Raw genomic sequence first — 18,600 nt, forward strand, 5'->3', positions numbered from 1 at the left:
TCCATTGATGTGCTTTATCTTTCCTGTTTTCCTCAGGTAGTGTGATTGACTCAAAAAGAGTGGGGTGCGCCTGGGTGGCACAGTCGATTAAGCATCCAACTCTTGGTTTCTCCTCAGGTTGTGATCTCGGGGTCATGGGATCAAGTCCTGCATCGGGCTCCACGCTGAGTGCAGAGTCAGCTTGAAATTCTCTCTCCCTTTCCCTTTGCCCCTCCCACTTCTGTGTGTGCTTGCTCTCTCAGTCTTTCTCTCTCTTAAATAAATCTTTAAAAAAAAGGAATATTCTAGTTGTACTAACAGTGCCCAATCATAATTGGGATCAGGGCCAGAGTGACAGAATGGGCCTAGACCCCACAAGGCCAAGCAAAGAAGGGACCAACCAGAATTGTCTAGCCATTTACATTGCCCACACTGGCCTAGAAGTAGCTTCCTGTCATTGAAGTTCTTGGAAAATAACGTTTTTTTTTTTAAAGAATCAAGATTACATCAGAGGTTAACAAACATGCCGTAAAAAGGGAACACTTTAGGGTCCAGTAAGTTTGGGAAATGCTACCTCTCAAATTCACATGTATAGTTAAATGCTTTGGGAAATAGCATAGTAAAGAAACCTGTTGAAGTTTATTCATCTCAGCAGCTCCCACACTTACTAAACTAGAGCTCTCTTTTTTGAGAATACCTATTAATATCTCATGGTACTTCTGGTTTCCATCTGCTTTTTTCCTTCAAGTGCCTAACCTTAGAAAGAGGTTGCATACCTCCCAAACATGTTAAGATGGGTAAGCTCTAGGAACTCATGTTCCCACATAACATTTTATTCTTTGCTTTATGTGATCTTCCAGGCTAAGCTTCTGTCTCCGTACTTGTTCTGACTGATTTGTTTTTTCTTCCCATGTAGCCCAGTGCATGGAAAGCTAACAGAATGGAACACAAATCAGGATCCCTTTCCTCTAGCCGGGAATCTGCTTTTACCAGTCCAATCTCTGTTACCAAAGCAGTAGTACTGGCTGGTGGCGCAGTTTTAAGCTCTCCTAAAGAGGTGAGTGAAGAGAACACCAAGCAGCCTTTTCTAGAATTGCTATTTCCCATTTACTTATACTAAGATACATGGTGTGACATGTAAAGCTCTAATTCCATTTCCTTTGTAGCTGTGTTTAGAGTCATTTTTTTTTTTTAAGATTTTATTTATTTATTTGACAGAGAGAGATAGCTAGAGCAGGAACACAAGCAGGGGGAGTGGGAGAGGGAGAAGCAGGCTCTCCACTGAGCAGGGAGCCCGATGTGGGGCTCGATCCCAGGACCCTGGGATCATGACCTGAGGCAGATGCTTAACAACTGACCCCCCCCAGGTGCCCGCTCAGAGTCATTTCTTTACTGGTGATTCCCATTTGCATCCGAAGATGGGCAGTAGCAGAGTGGAGTAGTTGCTCTGTAGTAGACTGGGGTCAGCCTGTGTTAGGCTGGCATAAAGGATCAAAGAGGTGCTGTATAAGCCATACATTCTTAACTGCAAAAACCCTGGAAAGCTGTGGGTTGCCTGGGTGGCTTAGTTGGTTGAGCCCCTGCCTTCAGCTCAGGTCGTGATGCCAGGGTCCTGGGATCAAGCCCCAGTCGGGCCCCCTGCTCATCGGGGAGCCTGTTTCTCCCTCTCTCTTCCTCCTCCCTGCTCGTTCTCTCTCTCTCTCAAATAAATAAAATCTTAAAAAAAAAAAAAAAAAAACCTGCAAAGCTGAAGTCTGTTTATTTAAATGAAAAGGATAGTTTATTTTAGGTAAAAGAGTGATAATTAGGCTACCAGATTCTGGAAATCAGTACCATGTAGAAGTGACCCAGAGAATCCCAGTTCTTGCATTTGCTGTCAGGAGCAACCTATTTGTGGTATTTGCCCAGAGTCCTTCCAGCACTACTCCTCCAATTGAGATCAGCTCCTCTCGCCTGACCAAGCTGACCCGCCGAACTACCGACAGGAAGAGTGAGTTCTTGAAGACTCTAAAGGATGACCGGAATGGAGACTTTTCAGAGAACAGAGACTGTGACAAGCTGGAGGACGTAAGAGCATAAGGCTTTTCTGGGGCAACACAGAGGTTTTCCTGTGTTGTGTATGTCCTTTTTTAAGTCTTCAATTGGTCAGTGCTGTAAAAAATTGGTAAATTATAGAAGCTTTCATCAGTTAGGATTACATTTAATTGCAGTATAAGAAAATCTGACAAATAGAACCATAAAACAGAGCGTTTTTTTTTTTTTTTTGTATCCTACAACAGGAAGGTTAGAGGTTGCAGGCTAAGCAGGTAAGCTCATTGGGATTATCAGGAAATTTAACAACTTTTGGTCACCTTGGACTAGGGTGGTTACTGACCTCTATACTTCCCATCCGTATTCTGGTTAGGGAAAGGACAGGGAGCCAAAAAACCTGAAAGGCGATAATGTCCCTTTTAAAAATGCTTTCTTAAAAGCCACACCCTGCAAATTCCAGGAGTACAACATTGGCCAACTATCAAATGGCAACTCCTAGCTGCAAGGGACTCTAGAAAGGTGAACTTTTTAAAGGCTGAGCACAGTAGCTTTTTAGTCCGAATTGTTAAGGCTAGAGCATTGATGCTGCATCAGCATCTAGTAGCGTCTCCCACCATTGACATAACCTCAAGTTAAGATCCTGACCGGTTGGTATACTTGAGAAATCTTAGTAAGGTGAACAAGTCCTCATTTTTAAATGGGGAAAACCTGTGGGCTGAAGTTGTTTTCTGGAGAGCACGTTTCCTTGGTTCTGACTCCTTAATCTCGTAGATTGTGTATCTTGCCACAAAGGGTCATCGAACCAAGTGTGTCCTTCCCTTCTTTCAGTTGGAGGACAACAGCACCCCTGAACCAAAGGAAAACGGAGAGGAGGGCTGTCATCAGAACGGCCTTAGTCTCCCTATAGAGGAGGAAGGGGAGGTCCTTTCACACTCCCTGGAAGCAGAGCACAGGTGAGTGCAGATCAGATCACAGGGCATGCTGTGTATGGCCTGTAAGGAGCTTGAACATCCTTAAGACACCCCAGATGGCGTCTGGTCTACAGACAGAAGTGTTCATGGGCCATAACTTGTTCTCTCTTTATGCCCCAGCTTGGCCTATTACCCACTGGGCATTCCTTTACAGATTTGCCAGCTTTTTCACAACTTTCCTCTGTAAGGCTTTCATGAGTTTACTTTCAGACTAGGTTTATAACTCCATTTGGAGAAGGGAACCTATTTTCTAGGACCGTTGTGCTGGCCCTTGGACCCTCCTAGCCCAAGTGAGCCTTTATAAGACCCCTTTAAAAGGCCTTGGGAGGCCATGCCTCCCCACGGATGGAGCTTGTTCTTTAAATGAGGGCCTTGAACATAGAGCAGCCAGCTGTTTGGGGCACCTGGATGGCAGATGGGGCCTGCCGTGTGTGGCAGTACCTTCCTAAAAGGAAGTTCCTGTCCTGAAGAACTTTAGAAGTCAGCAAGATCACAAGAGTATGAAGGAGACCACGGTGCCATGAAATTGAAGGAAAACTTAGGTACATGTGGAAATGTGCTGAATTGCTTACGAGAGACAAAAGTGAGATTTTTTTTTTCTTTTTTAAGATTTATTTCTTAGAGTGGGAGGAGGAGCAGAGGGAGAGGGAGAGAATCTCAAGCAGACTCCCCACTGAGCGTGGAGCCCCATCATGCGCACGACCCTGAGATCATGACCTGAGCCAAAATCAAGAGTCGGCCACCCAACCAACTAAGCCACCCAGGCACCCCAAAAGTGAGATTTTAGGGCTCCTGGGTGGCTCAGTCAGTTAAGCGTCTGCCTTCGGCTCAGGTCATCATCTCAGGGTCCTGGGATTGAGCCCCGCATCGGGCTCCCTGCTCCGCGGGAAGCCTGCTTCTCCCTCTCCCTCTGCCTGCAGCACCCCTTGCTTGTGCTTTCTCTCTGTCAAATGAATAAATAAAATTTTTTTTTTTTTTAAGTGAGATTCCTTCCTCTGTTTTGTCTGTCAGAGAGGGCCCTTACATTTTGGCTCTTATGCAGTCTTATTTTCTGCTGCTTCTGTCTCCTCTCTGTAGCTCTTATACTCTGGAAGGAGCAACTGTGGAGATCCCTCATTTAATTCAAACACCTAAGTAGCCATAATTAAAGCTTATCCCACTGGGGAGGGGCACCTGGGGGTCCTGGAATTGGGCCCGTGTCGGGCTCCATGCTCAGCAGGGTGTCTGCCTGAGGATTCTCTCCCTCCTCTCCTCCCGCTTACGTGTGCATGCATTATCTTTCTCTCTCAAATAAATAAATTTAATTTAAAAAAAAAACTTATCCCACTGGGGAGAAAAGAAAAATCCCAAGTGGGGTACTGTTGCCCCTGGGCGAGTGAGTTTTCTCTGGAAAGTTGTGGGCTTCCCACTTATGCTTAAAGATGTCATATTTTCTTTGCCTGACCTCCCTCTACCAGGTTATTGAAAGCAATGGGATGGCAGGAATATCCTGAAAATGATGAGAATTGCCTCCCCCTCACAGAGGATGAGCTCAGAGAGTTCCACATGAAGACAGAGCAGGTATGTCATAAACCTTCCCTGGAGATCTGTTAATGACTAGGAGAGAAAGGAACAGGGCAGCCATTGCCGTTAGAGAGCCTCAGTTTCGTGTGAGAGAAGGGACCTTGGAAATGAAAATAAAAAGTAAGTTGCCATAGCAGAAATACAGAAGAGTGAATCAGTGCCTAGGCAACAGGGATCTCCAGTAGTGGATACAAAAACTGGGTCAGTAGTTAGCACATTCTAGAAAGTAGTATGTTCTTTCATCCTGGCAGCTCTACCCCCTTATCAGAACCACAAGGCTGTGTACCAGGGTTATGGGCTGAGCCCTGGGTCTCTAGGGAAGCAGGCTTATTCCCCCTGCCCACCGCCTCCAGCCCTGTGGTTTCTCTCTGGTATTCTGGCTGGAGCCAAGAAACTACCTCTGAATTTATCCAACAAATAGTTCGATGCTTCCTCTGAGTGAAACACTGCCAGATCCTGAGATTTATAGCAATGAACAAGGTAAATGGAGTCTACAGACTTCATGGAGCTTATATTCTGGTGGTATTTATATTTACATTTTACTTAACACTTATTTTTATTTATGGTATTTATATTTAAAGCACAAATAACAATCGTATTAAGTCCTATAAAGAGAAATTACAGCTGACATAAAGACTGCTACGCAGAACTATTCTCTCAATCGTTGTCATCACCTGAGAACTTGTAGAAATAGAGAATCTGAAACCCTGCCTACTGAATCAGAATCTGCATTTTTAAAAAAGATCCGTAGATGATTGATTTGCACATTAAAGTTTAAAAAGCACAGCTATAAGAAATCTTGGATCTCTTAGAAGGGCCCCCTCTACATTCTGCCTAGAATTGAATACCTGCCTTTTCCAGGTCCCACTGCCAGTGTAGTCTTTGATGGTTTTCTTTTTTCTCTTCCTGCTAACCATAGCTGAGAAGAAATGGCTTTGGGAAGAACGGCTTTTTGCAGAGCCGCGGTTCCAGCCTGTTCTCCCCTTGGAGAAGCACTTGTAAAGCGGAGTTTGAGGACTCAGACACGGAAACCAGTAGCAGTGAAACATCAGATGACGATGCCTGGAAGTAGGCGTATAAATGCTCACAGATCTGACCCAGTAAACTCAGCTTGTGTGTTTAGGGAGTCTACAAAAGAAATTGTTCTTTTCCTTTTCTTCTGTTGTTGAATCCTTCATGCACAAGGGAAAATAATCATATCCCAAAGAGAGAGCAGTTGGCTTGTTTAGCTTTTGTTGTTGTTGTTCCTCCCTGTTATCTGCTTAATAGAGAGAAGTTTGTGTGATGGGAAAGATTTTTTAAATACACACACACACAGACACAGTATCTAGGGGGCGACACACGGGTGGGAGCTGCCCGTGCAGAGAGGGGAGGCTGCTCAGCAGCACAGCTTCTGCTGCCAGCCCTTGGGGCGCTCACCCCCGTGCTCAAGCAATCATTGTCAATGACAAAGTGACTATTGAAGTTATAATTGTATTAAATTAATGCTAATAATTTGGATATTTTATTTTATTTTTGGCTGCTCGGGTAACGTTAGCCCATAACCAAGCATACATGGTTTTCTTTTTTTTCTTTTTTTTTTTCCTTTTTTGGGTACAGCTGTAAAATATTTGGATATAGGAAATGTGTTATTCTTGCAGCCTTGATATTCAGGGTGGATTGTAAAATATAAATTTTTGTGAGATTTCAAAGATTAAGATTATTTTGATAACATTATTTACAGATTTAAAAGATGTGGTTATCACAAGTCTGTTGAGGGGGAAAACTACTGCATAAAATAACTAACTTGGAATAAATATTTTGCATCAGTTTCGATCGTCTTGTGTAAGAAGTATATTTCCTTTAAAACTAGATGAGTGGATTCTTTGAGGGAAATACTTTTAGAAGTCTTAGGGAAATCTGAATTAGACACAGCTGTTGTTTCTCCTTTTAGCAGATACTTTTTTGATGCAGAAAAACTTGTGCAATAAATTATCAGTAATAAAATCAGAAACCCAAGTTTCCTTCCTGAAACTGATTTTCACTTGCCTGAGTATTTACCAGTGTGCATGTTTTAAGGAAGGTTCTGTGCCTCAGTTTTCCTGCTAAACAGGAACATGGGAAAGGGTTTGAGCCCGTGCTGTGACCCATGGAGGTTGACCAGTGGTGACCAGTGGAGGAGGCACACTTTTTCATTCAGCATACACTTCCCCAGCTCTCCCTGTACAGCCAGGCATTTTGCAAGGCTCTGGGGGTGTAGGGAATGCCCAGCCCAGTAGGGAGGAGAATAAACAATTATATTAAAAATGAAGCCTTTGGGGCCAAAATCTGATGGACAAGTAGAAGTTAAAGTAAGCACACACTGACACTCTTTGGCCATCCCTACAGTAAGTACACGGTTCCTGGTGGACATAGAGGTCCAGGATCATTAATGGGAGACAACCAACAGGGTAACAGCCCTGACTGCATGTTAGAAAACCAACTTGTAGTGTCTCCAAAAGGGATAGAGGCTAGAGGCAGAGAGAGCAGCATGACATTTGCTAGATTCTGTAAGGCTAGGAAGGCAGAGACCCTATCTGCCACACTCTATATTACATAATCTCTCCTGCTGGTGTTATAAGCAGTCCATGCAGAAATGGTGGTTGGGATAGAGCAGTAAGAACTATCATATTTCATTGAATATATCTTTTAAAACATTATGTACTAATAAGAAAACTTGCCGGGTGCCTGGGTGGCGCAGTTCATTAAGCTTTTGACTCTTGAATTTCTGCTCAGGTCGTGATCTCAGGGTTGTGGGATCGAGCCCCAGTTGGGCTCCTTGCTCAGCAGGGAGTCTGCTGCTCTCTCTCTCTTCCCTCTCCCTCTGCCCCTACCCCCGCTTGTGTTCTCTCTTTCTCTAATAAATAAATTAAAAGAAAACTTGCCAGGTATGATACTCCATTAATTGTCGGTCCTGATTTGTGTTAAAATATGGAAAAAAAAAAAGTGCATCTTAGAATACGTGAAATACTATAAAGTGAATTAAGTTGCAAAAGTATTAAATGGAAGTGAGAAGTCGGTTGAGATAGAGATATCCTGCCTGTGGGGTGTTGAGCTTTGCCACTTACTAGCTTTTACAGATTTCTAGAAATGTGCCCTTTTTCTTGCTTGGAATTAAGCTGGCTGAGATCACATGCTTTGAAACACTTATAACCTGTTGTTGGTCACACCTTGGCCTTACATGGTGAGGGGGTTGCTACCGTAAGTCCCGGTCTTGTTTAGAAAAGGGAGTTTGTTGAGAAACGTGGGCTAACTCAGAGCTCCTGATGGATACATATATTTGGGGAGGTGGCAGAGATCTGATCGGCACAAAAGTCTCCTGGTCAGACTCGAATGAAGGGGTACCTTTCTATATTTGATTCCCTCATCTGATAGATTCATTGTGTTCTCCCAGAACTTTCATTCCTTGGGCTGTGCTAATTATCTTCCCTCTCTAGCCAAACAAAACAACCCACCCCCCCCAAAAAAAACAGGAAATCGGAAAAACGGCTAGCCTTGGTGTGACTTGGTAATACAAAAGCTGTGTGGTTGCTTCCCCAGGGGCAGAGTGCAAGGGAAAGCTTTTCAGCCTAGGGGAAAGAAGATTCCTGGCAGAAAGCCCAAAAGGGCAGACCGCTTCCTCTCCCAGGTGTTCCCTAGAACGGAGAATGACACTACCTTGGGTAACTTGGGCAAAACAAGAATGAACAAGATGATACTTCCCTGCCAGAGACTGTTCAATGACCAGTGATGGGGAGTATGCGATAGGGGCCCAGCTAGTCTAGGAGGCAGCTGTTTGTCCCCCTTTACATAGGCAGAGAAACCAAGATGTAGTGTGAAAAGGGACTTGCCCACGCTCATGGACTGACGTGGAGCAGACGTTATGACGCTTTTTCAAGCCAGGGGCTCCTCCCAAAAGTGACCAGCCTTTCCCCACCCATGCTCCAGGCCTGCCTAGACCTGCCTACACCTGTAGTTGCTGCCCAGGGAGCTAAGTCTCCTCCCCAAACATAATCTTGTAAACTCAGTAAACCTGGCCTTTCCTCTCTGCCTCTGGCTTTGTTTCATCCTCCTCTCCCTTTCCCTTGCTCTCTGTCCTGTCTCTTGCAGGTCTTGGCTGGCATGTCAGGAAAGGGGTCCCCTCCCATGGCCTCCTACTCTGGAGAGCCAGGGCTCCTGTCCTGTGGGTCCTGTGACATGGTTTTCCGCTCCTGGCCGCTGTTGGCCACCCACACTCAGCGCTTCTGCATTGGCCGTCTGACCCGAGAGGTAACACCTGGAGCCCACCTCTCAAAAGGGCCGTCTCTGTGGCCACATGGGTGGGTATTTAAGCAACTCTGACCCTCAGGATATTTCATCCCCACACCCTGTCGCCAGGTGGTGCCACAAGAACACCAGGGCCTCCCAGACCAGGAGGCCAGCAAATTGGCTCTTACGAAGCTAACAGAAGAGGTACCCCGGGCTTTCCCCACCGGCTCGAAATTTAGCAACCTCCCTAGGCCTCCAGGTCACGCGGATCATGGGTCACAGAGATCACGGAGTCCGCTATCTCCAGGTGCAGCGGCTGCGGCTGTACCTACAGGAAATGCGACCCTGGATAACAAAGGTCTCCAGAGGATTAGAAGGGCCCCGGAGCCAAACTGAGGTGCAGACTCAGGGCCCCACCCCCGAAGTTGCTGGAAGCCCTGGCGAGCGGCTGCGGGCGCTGCAGGGGACTCACGCAAAGCGGGTGGCGGAGACGGAGTCACAGAGCCGGGCCCTGGAGCGACGCAGCGAGGGTGAGGGAAAAGGACCGGGGCGGGGGGGGGCGGTTACGGGCCCTCCCCGCCCCTCTCCCCTTGGCTTTGAGTTTGTCGGACTCATTGCGACTCGGTCCCTTAACGCCTCAGAACTGAGCCAACGCCTCCAAGGTTTGGCCCAGACCCGGGGCGGAATATCCCGCCTTTCCGGTCTGGAGCGGGAGCTTCGAGAACTCCGGGCAGAAGCCGGGCGAACGCGGGGAGCTCTAGAAGTGCTAGGGACGCACGTTCAGCAGCTACAGCCGGAGACCTGGTGAGACCCGAGGGATTCGGAGCGCGGCAGGGCGGGGCCGAGGGCGGGGCCCGGTCTGGGGGCGGGGCCGCGGCGGGAGCCTCCGGAGGGCGGGGCCCGGGAGGCGAAGGCGCCCACGCAGCTGGAAGGCCGCACGTGTTCGGTCGGGAAGGGGCGGGGCTTCCGGAGGCCGGGCCTCTGGATCCGCAACATCTCCGCGCGGCTGGTCCCCGGCCCCAGGACCCGGCTCGACGCCTTGCGAGAGGCGGAACTCTGTTGTCCGGTGCTACAGGCCAACCCAGGGACTCTGGCTGCCGAGATCGGGTGAGGTCCGGGGCCCGGGGCGGCATGGGCGAAGCGCTGATCAGTCCTGAAAAGACGCTGCTGTCTTCTTGTGCCCTGCTCCCTCCCTAGGGCCCTGCGTGAGGCCTACGTTCGAGGCGGGGGCCGGAACCCCGGCGTTCTGGGCCAGATATGTCAGTTGCAGGTGGAGGCATCAGCGCTGGAGCTGCGGAGGCTGCGGACCCACAGAGGTGAACAGGACAGTCTCTCGGAGGCGGTGGTCTTAATTCTGGGAGGAGAAAAGGGCGGTTGAGGGGGGCGTCTTTGGCAGTGGGGACCACCTGAAGGTGGGAAATCTGGGTGGTCTTTGTGGCAATGGCTAGAATGTTACAAGTCCAGCCTTGTCCAGAGAGACCTAAAGCTGGAGAGCTGCTCAGGATTGCACCAGCTGGTTACCAGAGGCCAGAGATGACGGGTCGGACTTTTTCATCGCAGGAAGACGGGCAGGTGTCGCACTGGGGGAGCTTCTAGCGGTGGAAGCCGAAAACCGGCGCCTGGAGGCAGAAATCCTGGCCTTGCAGAGGGGCGCAGGCCCTGCGTCCTGGGGTCAGCGAGCACCCTCGTTCCACACCACTTAGCTCTCCCCAGCAGGCTGAGCTCAAGGAAGGGGTTAGAGGGACCGTGCGTGGGGAATGAGGCGCGTGTTTGTGGCCCTGTCCGTTCCTGCCCTCGCGCATCTCCAGGTGTCCGTGCGTGTGGGTTCGGCTCTCCGGGAAAGGGTATCTTGGCCCTGTTACTTGCTGCGTCCTGCTCAGAGATGCCCTACTCTTAACTCTGCTCTCAGGGCCTAGCGAGCCTCGACCCGTGGTGAAACCCCCCCGATGCCTGGGGAGGAGGGAAGATCCCCCGCGCCTCCCGCCGCCGGTGGCTCCCCCGCTGCCGCCGCATCCGCAATCCACAGGCATCCTATTGAGTGGCACAGAAAAGGCCGTGAGGACCCAGGGGTTGGGGTCAGGGCAGCTCTGTTTTGTGTAGTTGGGGAAGCATGGGCACCGAGGAGGCTCTCGGCAGGAGTCCACTCTTCCCCCACCCACAGCTGCAGGTTCCTGGCACCCTGACCAGGAACCCTGGCCTGGATCCATACTTCCTCCTGCCGGCTCCTGACGTTCTGGGCCCTGCACCCTATGACCCTGGGTGAGGCCTGCTCCCCCTGTGACTTGGTCATCCCTTCTGATTAAAGAGAGACCCACTAGGAAGAGCTAGGGTTGGGGAACAGACAGGGTGAGGGGAAGGGATGGAGGGGGTGGATTGTATAGGTGCCAGCTGAGACCTGTGTTCTTCAGGGCTGGTCTGGTCATTTTCTATGACTTTCTTCGGGGCCTTGAGGCTTCTTGGCTTTGGGTGCAACTCATGACTGGCCTGACACGAGATGGACAGGACACAGGAGGGGCCACAGCATTGCCCCCAGCCCTTTGCTTGCCCTCACCTCCAGCTCCTGGGCCCATGGGCAACTGTGCCATCCTTGCCAGCAGACAGCCCGTACCCAGGTCAGTAGGTGGAGATTGACTTGGATGCCTTTTGTCACAATTGAGGCTTTTCCCTCATTCTGCTGAGTTTTCCCATCTGTATACGGGGCCACTGGCTCTGAGAGCTGTCCAGGGAAAGAACAGTTCTGGCTTCTGACATTGTTTCGGTTGTTCTAGGCTGCCACCTTCACCATCGGTAGCCCTGGTCTGTGAGCTACAGGCCTGGCAGGGGCTGGCATGGGCTAGGGAACCACAGCCGAAGGCTTGGGCCTCACTGGTGCTATTTGACCGGGATCAAAGGGTGCGAAGTGGCCGTTGGCGTCTTCCACTTCGGGCCCTTCCTCTGGACCCCAGCCTTACCCTTAGACAGCTGAATGGGATTCCCCAGGTGAGTGTGGACAGGGCCTGGATCTCCTCCCCTCCAGGTACAGATGCAGTACCATTTCCTCTCTCTCCAGGTAGGTGAGGTTGAGCTCTTTCTGCGACTGGTTAACGCAAGAGATGAAGGTGTCCAGACACTGGCCGAGATCAACCCAGCAAGTGCCCAGGAGTACCAGTACCCACCTCCGGTGAGGGACCACCTAAAGCTAGGGATACTGCAGGTGTGATTGGTGTGGTTAATTGCCAGCATTTGTTGACCCCCGTGTTCCAAGTCCTTTCTGTGAATTAACTCCTTTATCATACGTCGTTACTAGGTAGATTATGTAAACAGATAAGGAAATCAGAGCTGCACAGTAACGTTAACTTGGTTTACATTAGGTAGTCAAGATATAAACCTCTTGCTAAAGATACACTTCTGTTCCACAGATGTCCAGCTCACCTTCACTGGAAGCAAGCTCCCTGGCCCCAAAAGCTGGCTTTGTTGACCCTCCTCCTCCTGCAGAAGAGCCCCCTCAGCAGCAGAGTCAAGGATAGATGGTTTGGGCCCTCATCACAGCTTTGACCCACACCCTCTGGCTTTTGGAGTCCAGGAGAATGTGGGCATGAGTAGCTTAACAGGCTCAGAACTAGTACTTAGATGAGGCTTGTTGCCAGACCTGCAGCTCTACTACTACACGTTCTCAGAGGGTCTAGAAGCAAATAGCAGATACAAGCTCAAAATAGGAGGTCCAACCACAGCTTTACCACCTTCCACAAACACTTGGCCTTTATCAGTTTTCCTCTTGTAAAACGGATGTGAGGATTAAATGGATGTCAGGTATTTTCAGTATTGCCTGGAATATAAATTCTTTGAAAGATAAGCAGGGGGCACTCTAATTTGTTAAAGGAACTTCATAAACTTTTTTTTTTTTTTTGCGCTAAAGCCCATCTTGTTGCCACACTTCGTTCAGGACATCTCCGGGAAGCCTTCCTGGCTATAAAGATCCCCATGAACTAGGAGCTCCCATACCTTACACACTTAGAGGGGGTCACATGTAAATCTGGCTGAAATTTGATATTGGGCCTAGCCCCAGAACCCAGTGCCAACCAAAGGTCAAAGGCCTAAAATCCTCAGGACTTGGAACATGCAATACAAGGGCATCTTCAAGAAGTTCAAAGCCAAAAGATTCTACAGCCATGAGTTACCATAACCAGCCCAGAAAAATTCCATTTTCTCTTCTATTTATTTAGGAAATAAAATATAAACTGGAAAACTGCTTGACATTCAGTATTCAAATGGCAGGTTCTGACCTACTGTCTATCTAGTGCAGCAAAGTAACCCTATGGGTGGTCAGAATTACTAACTCCCTTTAGGTAATGTAGGGCAGGCATGGTTTGGAATTCAGATCAAAATAGTAACTGGTGTTGAACAGGTTCTTAAACTAAGGGTCAGGGCTGAGGCAGCTCAGGCAGGGAGGGTCTCCTACTAGCCTTGCACCCTGGACATCAGTGAGGTCCCAGTGGGATGGCTTTAGTGTCAGTATCCTGAGCACCCTTTGACTGGGCTGGTGGGCCAGTTTCTACCTTTCAACCCCACATCCACACTGAAATGCTTCAGGTAGTTCGGGATCCCACTGGAAGATTTTATTTTATTTATTTGAGAGAGAGAACATGAGAGGGGAGAGAGGGTCAGGGAGAAGCAGACTCCCCACCAAGCAGGGAGCCCGATGTGGGACTCGATCCTGGGACTCCAGGATCATGACCTGAGCTGAAGGCAGTCACTTAACCAACTGAGCCACCCAGGCACCCTGGAAGATCTTTAAACACAAGTCCAGACCAGGAGCATTTTTTAGCATCTTTATTTGACAAGTCAAAACTGCAGATGGGTAACAATTTGGATTCAAGTTATAAGATATATTCCAGCCTTTCTGTACAGAAAACAAAACTCCACCACCCAGCCTCCCCACAAATTCCTCCAACCACATCCCAAGTGTCCAGTCTATCTCTCAAGCCACTTTCAAACCAGAAAGCTCAATTCTCTACAGTTAGCAAACCAGTTTTCCTCAAGGATCACTTCCCCTCACCCCCCCCCAAGTTTTCTTCAGTTCTTTTTCGAGGACAGAATTATTGACCCCTAACTGGAGACTAGGTGGGTAACAGTTATCAGCTCACAAAGTCCACGAAACAGTATCAGCACCAAAGAGCAAGATCTTCACCAAGTCTTGTTTTTGTAGCCCCCATCAAGGGGACAGCACCACTGAAGGTTTGTATTTAAAATGGAAAAAATATAGCACCATTAGAAAACAAAGGGCCTGGCTATGCTTGATTTGATCGCCTCCACATCAGACAGACAGGAACTTGGATGGGAACTTCCAACAGAGATCAGTACAGAAAGGGGCAGGGGGAGTGAGTACCTTTGACAACTGTATCATACCCAGAGTGCTCCAAGGCACAGAGTCAGCCAGTATTTAAGGAAAAAAAAATCATCAAAGCCTCAACCTTTGCTTACAATCTTTATTGAAGTTATACAAAAAGAAGCCCCCCAAAGTGAAAAAATACATTATATACAAAAACACTTTCCCTCAGGAGGAAGGCTCTGCGCCCTCTCTTAACATGCAGTGCTTTCAACTGTGGCTCCGGCCTCCACTGTCCCCTCCACTGCTGCCCGGCTTTCAGCCTGATTCTCAGCCTGGAAGATAAATAGGGAGCCTGGGCATAAATGACCCTAGTTTAAGCCGTTCTGTCTTACACAACTGAGTAGGCATTAGAGAAAGTGAACAGGTCTCCTAAAGCCTGCTTTGCTCCCTACACTACTAACAGGACAATTAGTAAGGCCATTTCCTAAAGTCTCTCCAATAGGGCTGACGGAGCCAATGTTCATACGGTACTTGGAAAGGGAGCAAGCAGAAATAACTCAATGGTCTTGCCAATTAAGTGCCTTCTCCTACATTCATTAGAGTGGGACTTGTGCTGTGTATATAGTTTCCATTTGTCAATGAGACATACATTCCATAACCAGTTTCCTGCACACTGTTTCTATGAGGGTTGCATTCAAGTAATCCAAACAGGCTCAAGGTGAGGAACATGCACTTAGGAGGACTAGTTTCCCCAGGCCCTGAGAACAAGGGGAAATAAGGCAAGAGTCCAAGCCCTCTTAACTGCCCACCTCCTCCTCCATGTTTTCTGAAACTTCATTTCCACTGGAGACGGCATCCCCACTGCCTCCATTCACCTCTAGCTCTTGTTTCGCTTTCTTTGCATCATCTTTTCGGGGACTCTCTTCCTCTGGTTTCCTCTGAAGATAGAATTGGAACGCTTCACAAATGTGCTGAATGTTTTTAAAAGTACTGCAAAACTTTTTAAAAACCCCTTCAGTCCTCTCCTCCCCCACTGCCGCCACCCCATGGTCCAGAGATCCTGAACACCGTGATCCACGGGTCTCAGGGTCTCTCGCATGGCCACAGGAAGCAGATGCCAACCTGTGCTCGGTACAATCAATTGGTCAGCTACAACATACCAATCCAGCCTCTCTAGAGGAAGGGTGGGGTGAGGGTGAGGGTGAGGAGTAGATCTGAATAGTAACCAAACCCCAAGTTTATGAATTAGGACACAAAGGAATCAGTCTCCCACAAGAGGAAAAAACGACTGTAATTATAGGCAGAAGATGGACTCCTAGGAGTATCGGCAGGTCTGCTGCTGAATGACTACTGTCAAAGAAAACCCGCCAGCTGAGCCGATTCTTCTCAGCTGCTTTCCTTATAGTCCTGGGCCAGAAGAGGCCTGGAAAACTGTTAGAAGACATAGTCAAGTGAAAACTACCTTCATTCAAATCCTCACCAACTCTGCAAAATGAATGTCTTATTACACCAAATATTAAGGAATGTATTCCTGGTGTATCATTTGAAGCAAAAAAGAAGAAAACGCAAACTGGAAAGAAAACAGAAAAGAAATGACCACATGTAGATTTACCTTCTTTCTGACAAGGTGGGAGATATCACTCACACAATTTGATGAGGAAGCACCATCCGTTGATTTTCTACTGGCAACCTGACAAAAAGGACTTTGTTAGCAATGTACAACTAGACAGGACACAGAAAAGCCTAGTGACAAAAATCACCTGAATACTCACCATGGAGATTGAAGTGCCTCCTCCACTAGGAGTGAAACCTGAAGTAGAGCTCTCCACCTGTGCGAGAGGTGACAGACCCAAGTGGGTCCCAGGATAGAACCCACCAGGTCACCCACACACCTACAACAGGTACCTACCATCCAAACAACTGTTTAAGACCTCAAATACTAGTGGGCTTCCATATACTAGCAGTATCATTCCACCCCCCTCTACCTGCAATTGCCACCCCCAAACCAGCTTAGGCACAGGGTAAATACTAAATTAACCCATCCACCTCATCACCTGGGGCGCTATCTATACAGAGGAGTTCTCAGAGATGGAAGGAATAGCTTACATTTATTAAGCAAATACTATTTGTACTGTCAGAAGTATTTTAACATAGATACTATTACCCCCATTTTACAGATGAGTCAACTAAGGCAAAGAAATGTTAAGTAACGTGTCCATGGTCACACATAGTGAGTAGCAGATACATAACCTAAACCCAGTCTGGCTCCAGAGCATATTCTCTTAAGCATTATACTACTTAACAGGACTAACTAGATAAATTCACACATTCCTTCTGACCACCAACTCCCTGGAAACCGTATCACGGTTCCTAGGCAGACAGAACACTAATACCATGATGTCTTCCAACAGTATCAACCATGCCATTATCAAAACTTTAAAAGGAAACCAAACCAACCAGAGTTGCTTTCAGAGCCAATTCAGCTACATTCCCACTACGCTGGGACTCCTTTGCATCTTCTATCTTCTCTCTAATTTCAGGTAGCAGTTCCTTCAGCTCCTCAATTTCTTTCTCATATTCAGTAGATGATCCTTCAGCCTCCTTCATCTGTTCACTTAGTACAGCTACAAAGAACAGGCTGAAGTGATCAGTAATAGTTACCACCAAAGGATCCATTTTTTTTTTCATATTGTCGATTACCAGATCCAGTCAAGCTTATCGTCAAATAGCTGATGCTCACTCACCCATTCTGTTCTCAATGACTTCAATAGATTTGCTGAACTGTGCCACTGCCTCATCATACTGAGAGTTATACCCATAGGCCAAGCCCAGCTGGTAGTGGGTCTCTGCAAGGAGACGATCATGGGCTTCTAGGTACTGCTCCTGCAGGTTTAGGCAAGCCTGGAACTCCTCCACAGCTTGGACATAATTCTCTAATGAAAAGAGAAAGAATAGCAAGCAAATGGACAGCATTTAATATATACTACTTCCAAATTGTGGATCATTCTACAGGAATGCTCTCCTGTTTTAAATGACATTTCTTTGTAGCATCTCCAGGACACTAGACTATAAAAAAAATATCTAACTGGGGAGGGGGGAAAAAAAAAACCCTACTGAAGAGACTTCAGAAGAGATGGTTCACTATTCTAGGAACTAGAGGAACCCAAACCAACTGTCTTTTTAAAGCCAATTGCCAGGAGTGCCTAGGTGGCTCAGTCAGTTAAGTGTCTGCCTTCCACCCAGGTCATGATCTCAGGGTCCTGGTATGGAGCCCCACATCAGACTGCTTGCTCGGCAGAGAGCCTTTGTCTCCCTCTCCCTCTGCCCCTCCCCCTACTTGTGCTTTCTCTAAGAAATAAAATCTTAAAAAAAAAGCCAATTGCCCATAACCTATGATCAATCAAGCTGAATTTTAAGGAATTAGAGAAAGAACTGGGGGGGTGGGGGGCACATTAAAGAGTAAAATGGAAAATGTATTACCAGATTCAACACTAACTTCTCCAAGTTTAAGATGGGCCTGTGCAGCATAAAGCTGAGCTTCTTTTGTTTCTTGCCTGAAAGAAGGAAAAGATGATCAGAAACCTTAATAGCATTTGTCCAAACCTGATATTCTACTTCCAAGTTCCAAACTCCCAACCTAAGCCTAGAAACACTGAAAAGTATTACCTTTTAAAAATGATCTTTGCTAAATCCAGCATATCCCAAGCAAGCTCTAGATTCCCGATCTCCTCCTCTTCATTTTCTTGAAGAGACTAAAAAGTATATCCAAATCATTGGTATTAGGCAGAAGTATAAGACAGGAATCTTCAGATCACAAATCTAAATGTGTAATACAGCTTAAAAAATAAAAAAACACATGATTCAAAATTTGGACTTTCTCCCTAAAACCTACAGAATGGGTCCCTATAATCCTTCTATCCAAAGTCATCACCTTATGTCAGTGATATCTAACAGTGACGTGTTGGGTCCCATCAGAACATCCTCGGATTAAATGGATCTGTGTATTCCAGGCATGAACAAAGAGTCCCCAATCCCTACCAAGAAATGACTATGATAATCACACCTACTCTAGTTAAGCTACAGTCCTACAATAAGATGATACAATAATAATTTACCTTGTTTTCAAGAAGTGATTCATTTGGTGTTTCTTCAGCCTTGTCATTTTCTTTATCCTCCTCTTCTGAGCCTTCAGTTTCTGCAAGCAAAAATTCCTCAGTATTGAGAATACTAAGGATATCTTCCTTCTAAGTAGTCAGAGATTCCAATAAATGCCTGTCAACCTATATTCTGAGTAGAACAGGCCAGATGCTAAGTCAGTTAATATTTGAACTTCATATAAAGCCAGTGATTACAGTCTAATTCAAGTGTAGCCTAGACTTAGATTGTATAATCTTACAGTGTGTGGTTTACACCTTCAGTGATCAGAAGGCTGAACGTTTCTCTTCTAAAAGTCAGTCTGGATCATTCAGATCAAGATAGATTAACTACTGTAGTCTCTTATCC

General features: G+C 47.2%; 3 protein-coding genes across 5 annotated transcripts in view; 2 read left to right on the forward strand and 1 right to left on the reverse strand.

Moving 5' to 3' along the window:
• GPBP1L1 (GC-rich promoter binding protein 1 like 1) overlaps positions 1-6,359 on the forward strand; it is a 36,874-nt gene extending 30,515 nt beyond the window's left edge. Inside the window, exons 7-11 of the mRNA XM_035018688.1 lie at positions 896-1,036; positions 1,888-2,046; positions 2,839-2,963; positions 4,439-4,541; positions 5,464-6,359. Of these exons, the coding sequence (XP_034874579.1) occupies positions 896-1,036; positions 1,888-2,046; positions 2,839-2,963; positions 4,439-4,541; positions 5,464-5,616 (681 nt within the window). The 3' untranslated portion in view covers positions 5,617-6,359. The remainder of the gene's footprint in view (positions 1-895; positions 1,037-1,887; positions 2,047-2,838; positions 2,964-4,438; positions 4,542-5,463) is intronic.
• A 420-nt stretch (positions 6,360-6,779) lies between these two features.
• On the forward strand, positions 6,780-13,415 carry CCDC17 (coiled-coil domain containing 17). Its single transcript, XM_035018691.1, is given in 13 exon segments — positions 6,780-8,993; positions 9,097-9,319; positions 9,431-9,593; positions 9,813-9,896; positions 9,987-10,105; positions 10,350-10,460; positions 10,699-10,798; positions 10,926-11,048; positions 11,198-11,401; positions 11,558-11,768; positions 11,839-11,949; positions 12,188-12,269; positions 12,272-13,415. Coding segments are annotated over 13 exon segments (1,992 nt in total). The 5' UTR covers positions 6,780-8,663; the 3' UTR covers positions 12,403-13,415.
• A 168-nt stretch (positions 13,416-13,583) lies between these two features.
• Positions 13,584-18,600, reverse strand: part of NASP (nuclear autoantigenic sperm protein) — a 41,730-nt gene continuing 36,713 nt past the window's right edge. For all 3 annotated transcript variants that reach the window (XM_035018695.1, XM_035018694.1, XM_035018693.1), the window contains 9 exons: positions 18,213-18,292; positions 17,764-17,849; positions 17,578-17,651; positions 16,842-17,030; positions 16,555-16,721; positions 15,870-15,926; positions 15,710-15,787; positions 14,907-15,035; positions 13,584-14,429 (listed from right to left, as the gene is read on the reverse strand). In XM_035018695.1, the coding sequence (XP_034874586.1) occupies positions 14,349-14,429; positions 14,907-15,035; positions 15,710-15,787; positions 15,870-15,926; positions 16,555-16,721; positions 16,842-17,030; positions 17,578-17,651; positions 17,764-17,849; positions 18,213-18,292 (941 nt within the window). In that variant the 3' untranslated portion in view covers positions 13,584-14,348. The remainder of the gene's footprint in view (positions 14,430-14,906; positions 15,036-15,709; positions 15,788-15,869; positions 15,927-16,554; positions 16,722-16,841; positions 17,031-17,577; positions 17,652-17,763; positions 17,850-18,212; positions 18,293-18,600) is intronic.

The sequence above is a fragment of the Mirounga leonina genome, unplaced genomic scaffold (genome assembly GCF_011800145.1).
Source record: "Mirounga leonina isolate KUSES-001 unplaced genomic scaffold, KU_Mleo_1.0 Mir_173, whole genome shotgun sequence".
Lineage (NCBI taxonomy): Eukaryota > Metazoa > Chordata > Mammalia > Carnivora > Phocidae > Mirounga > Mirounga leonina.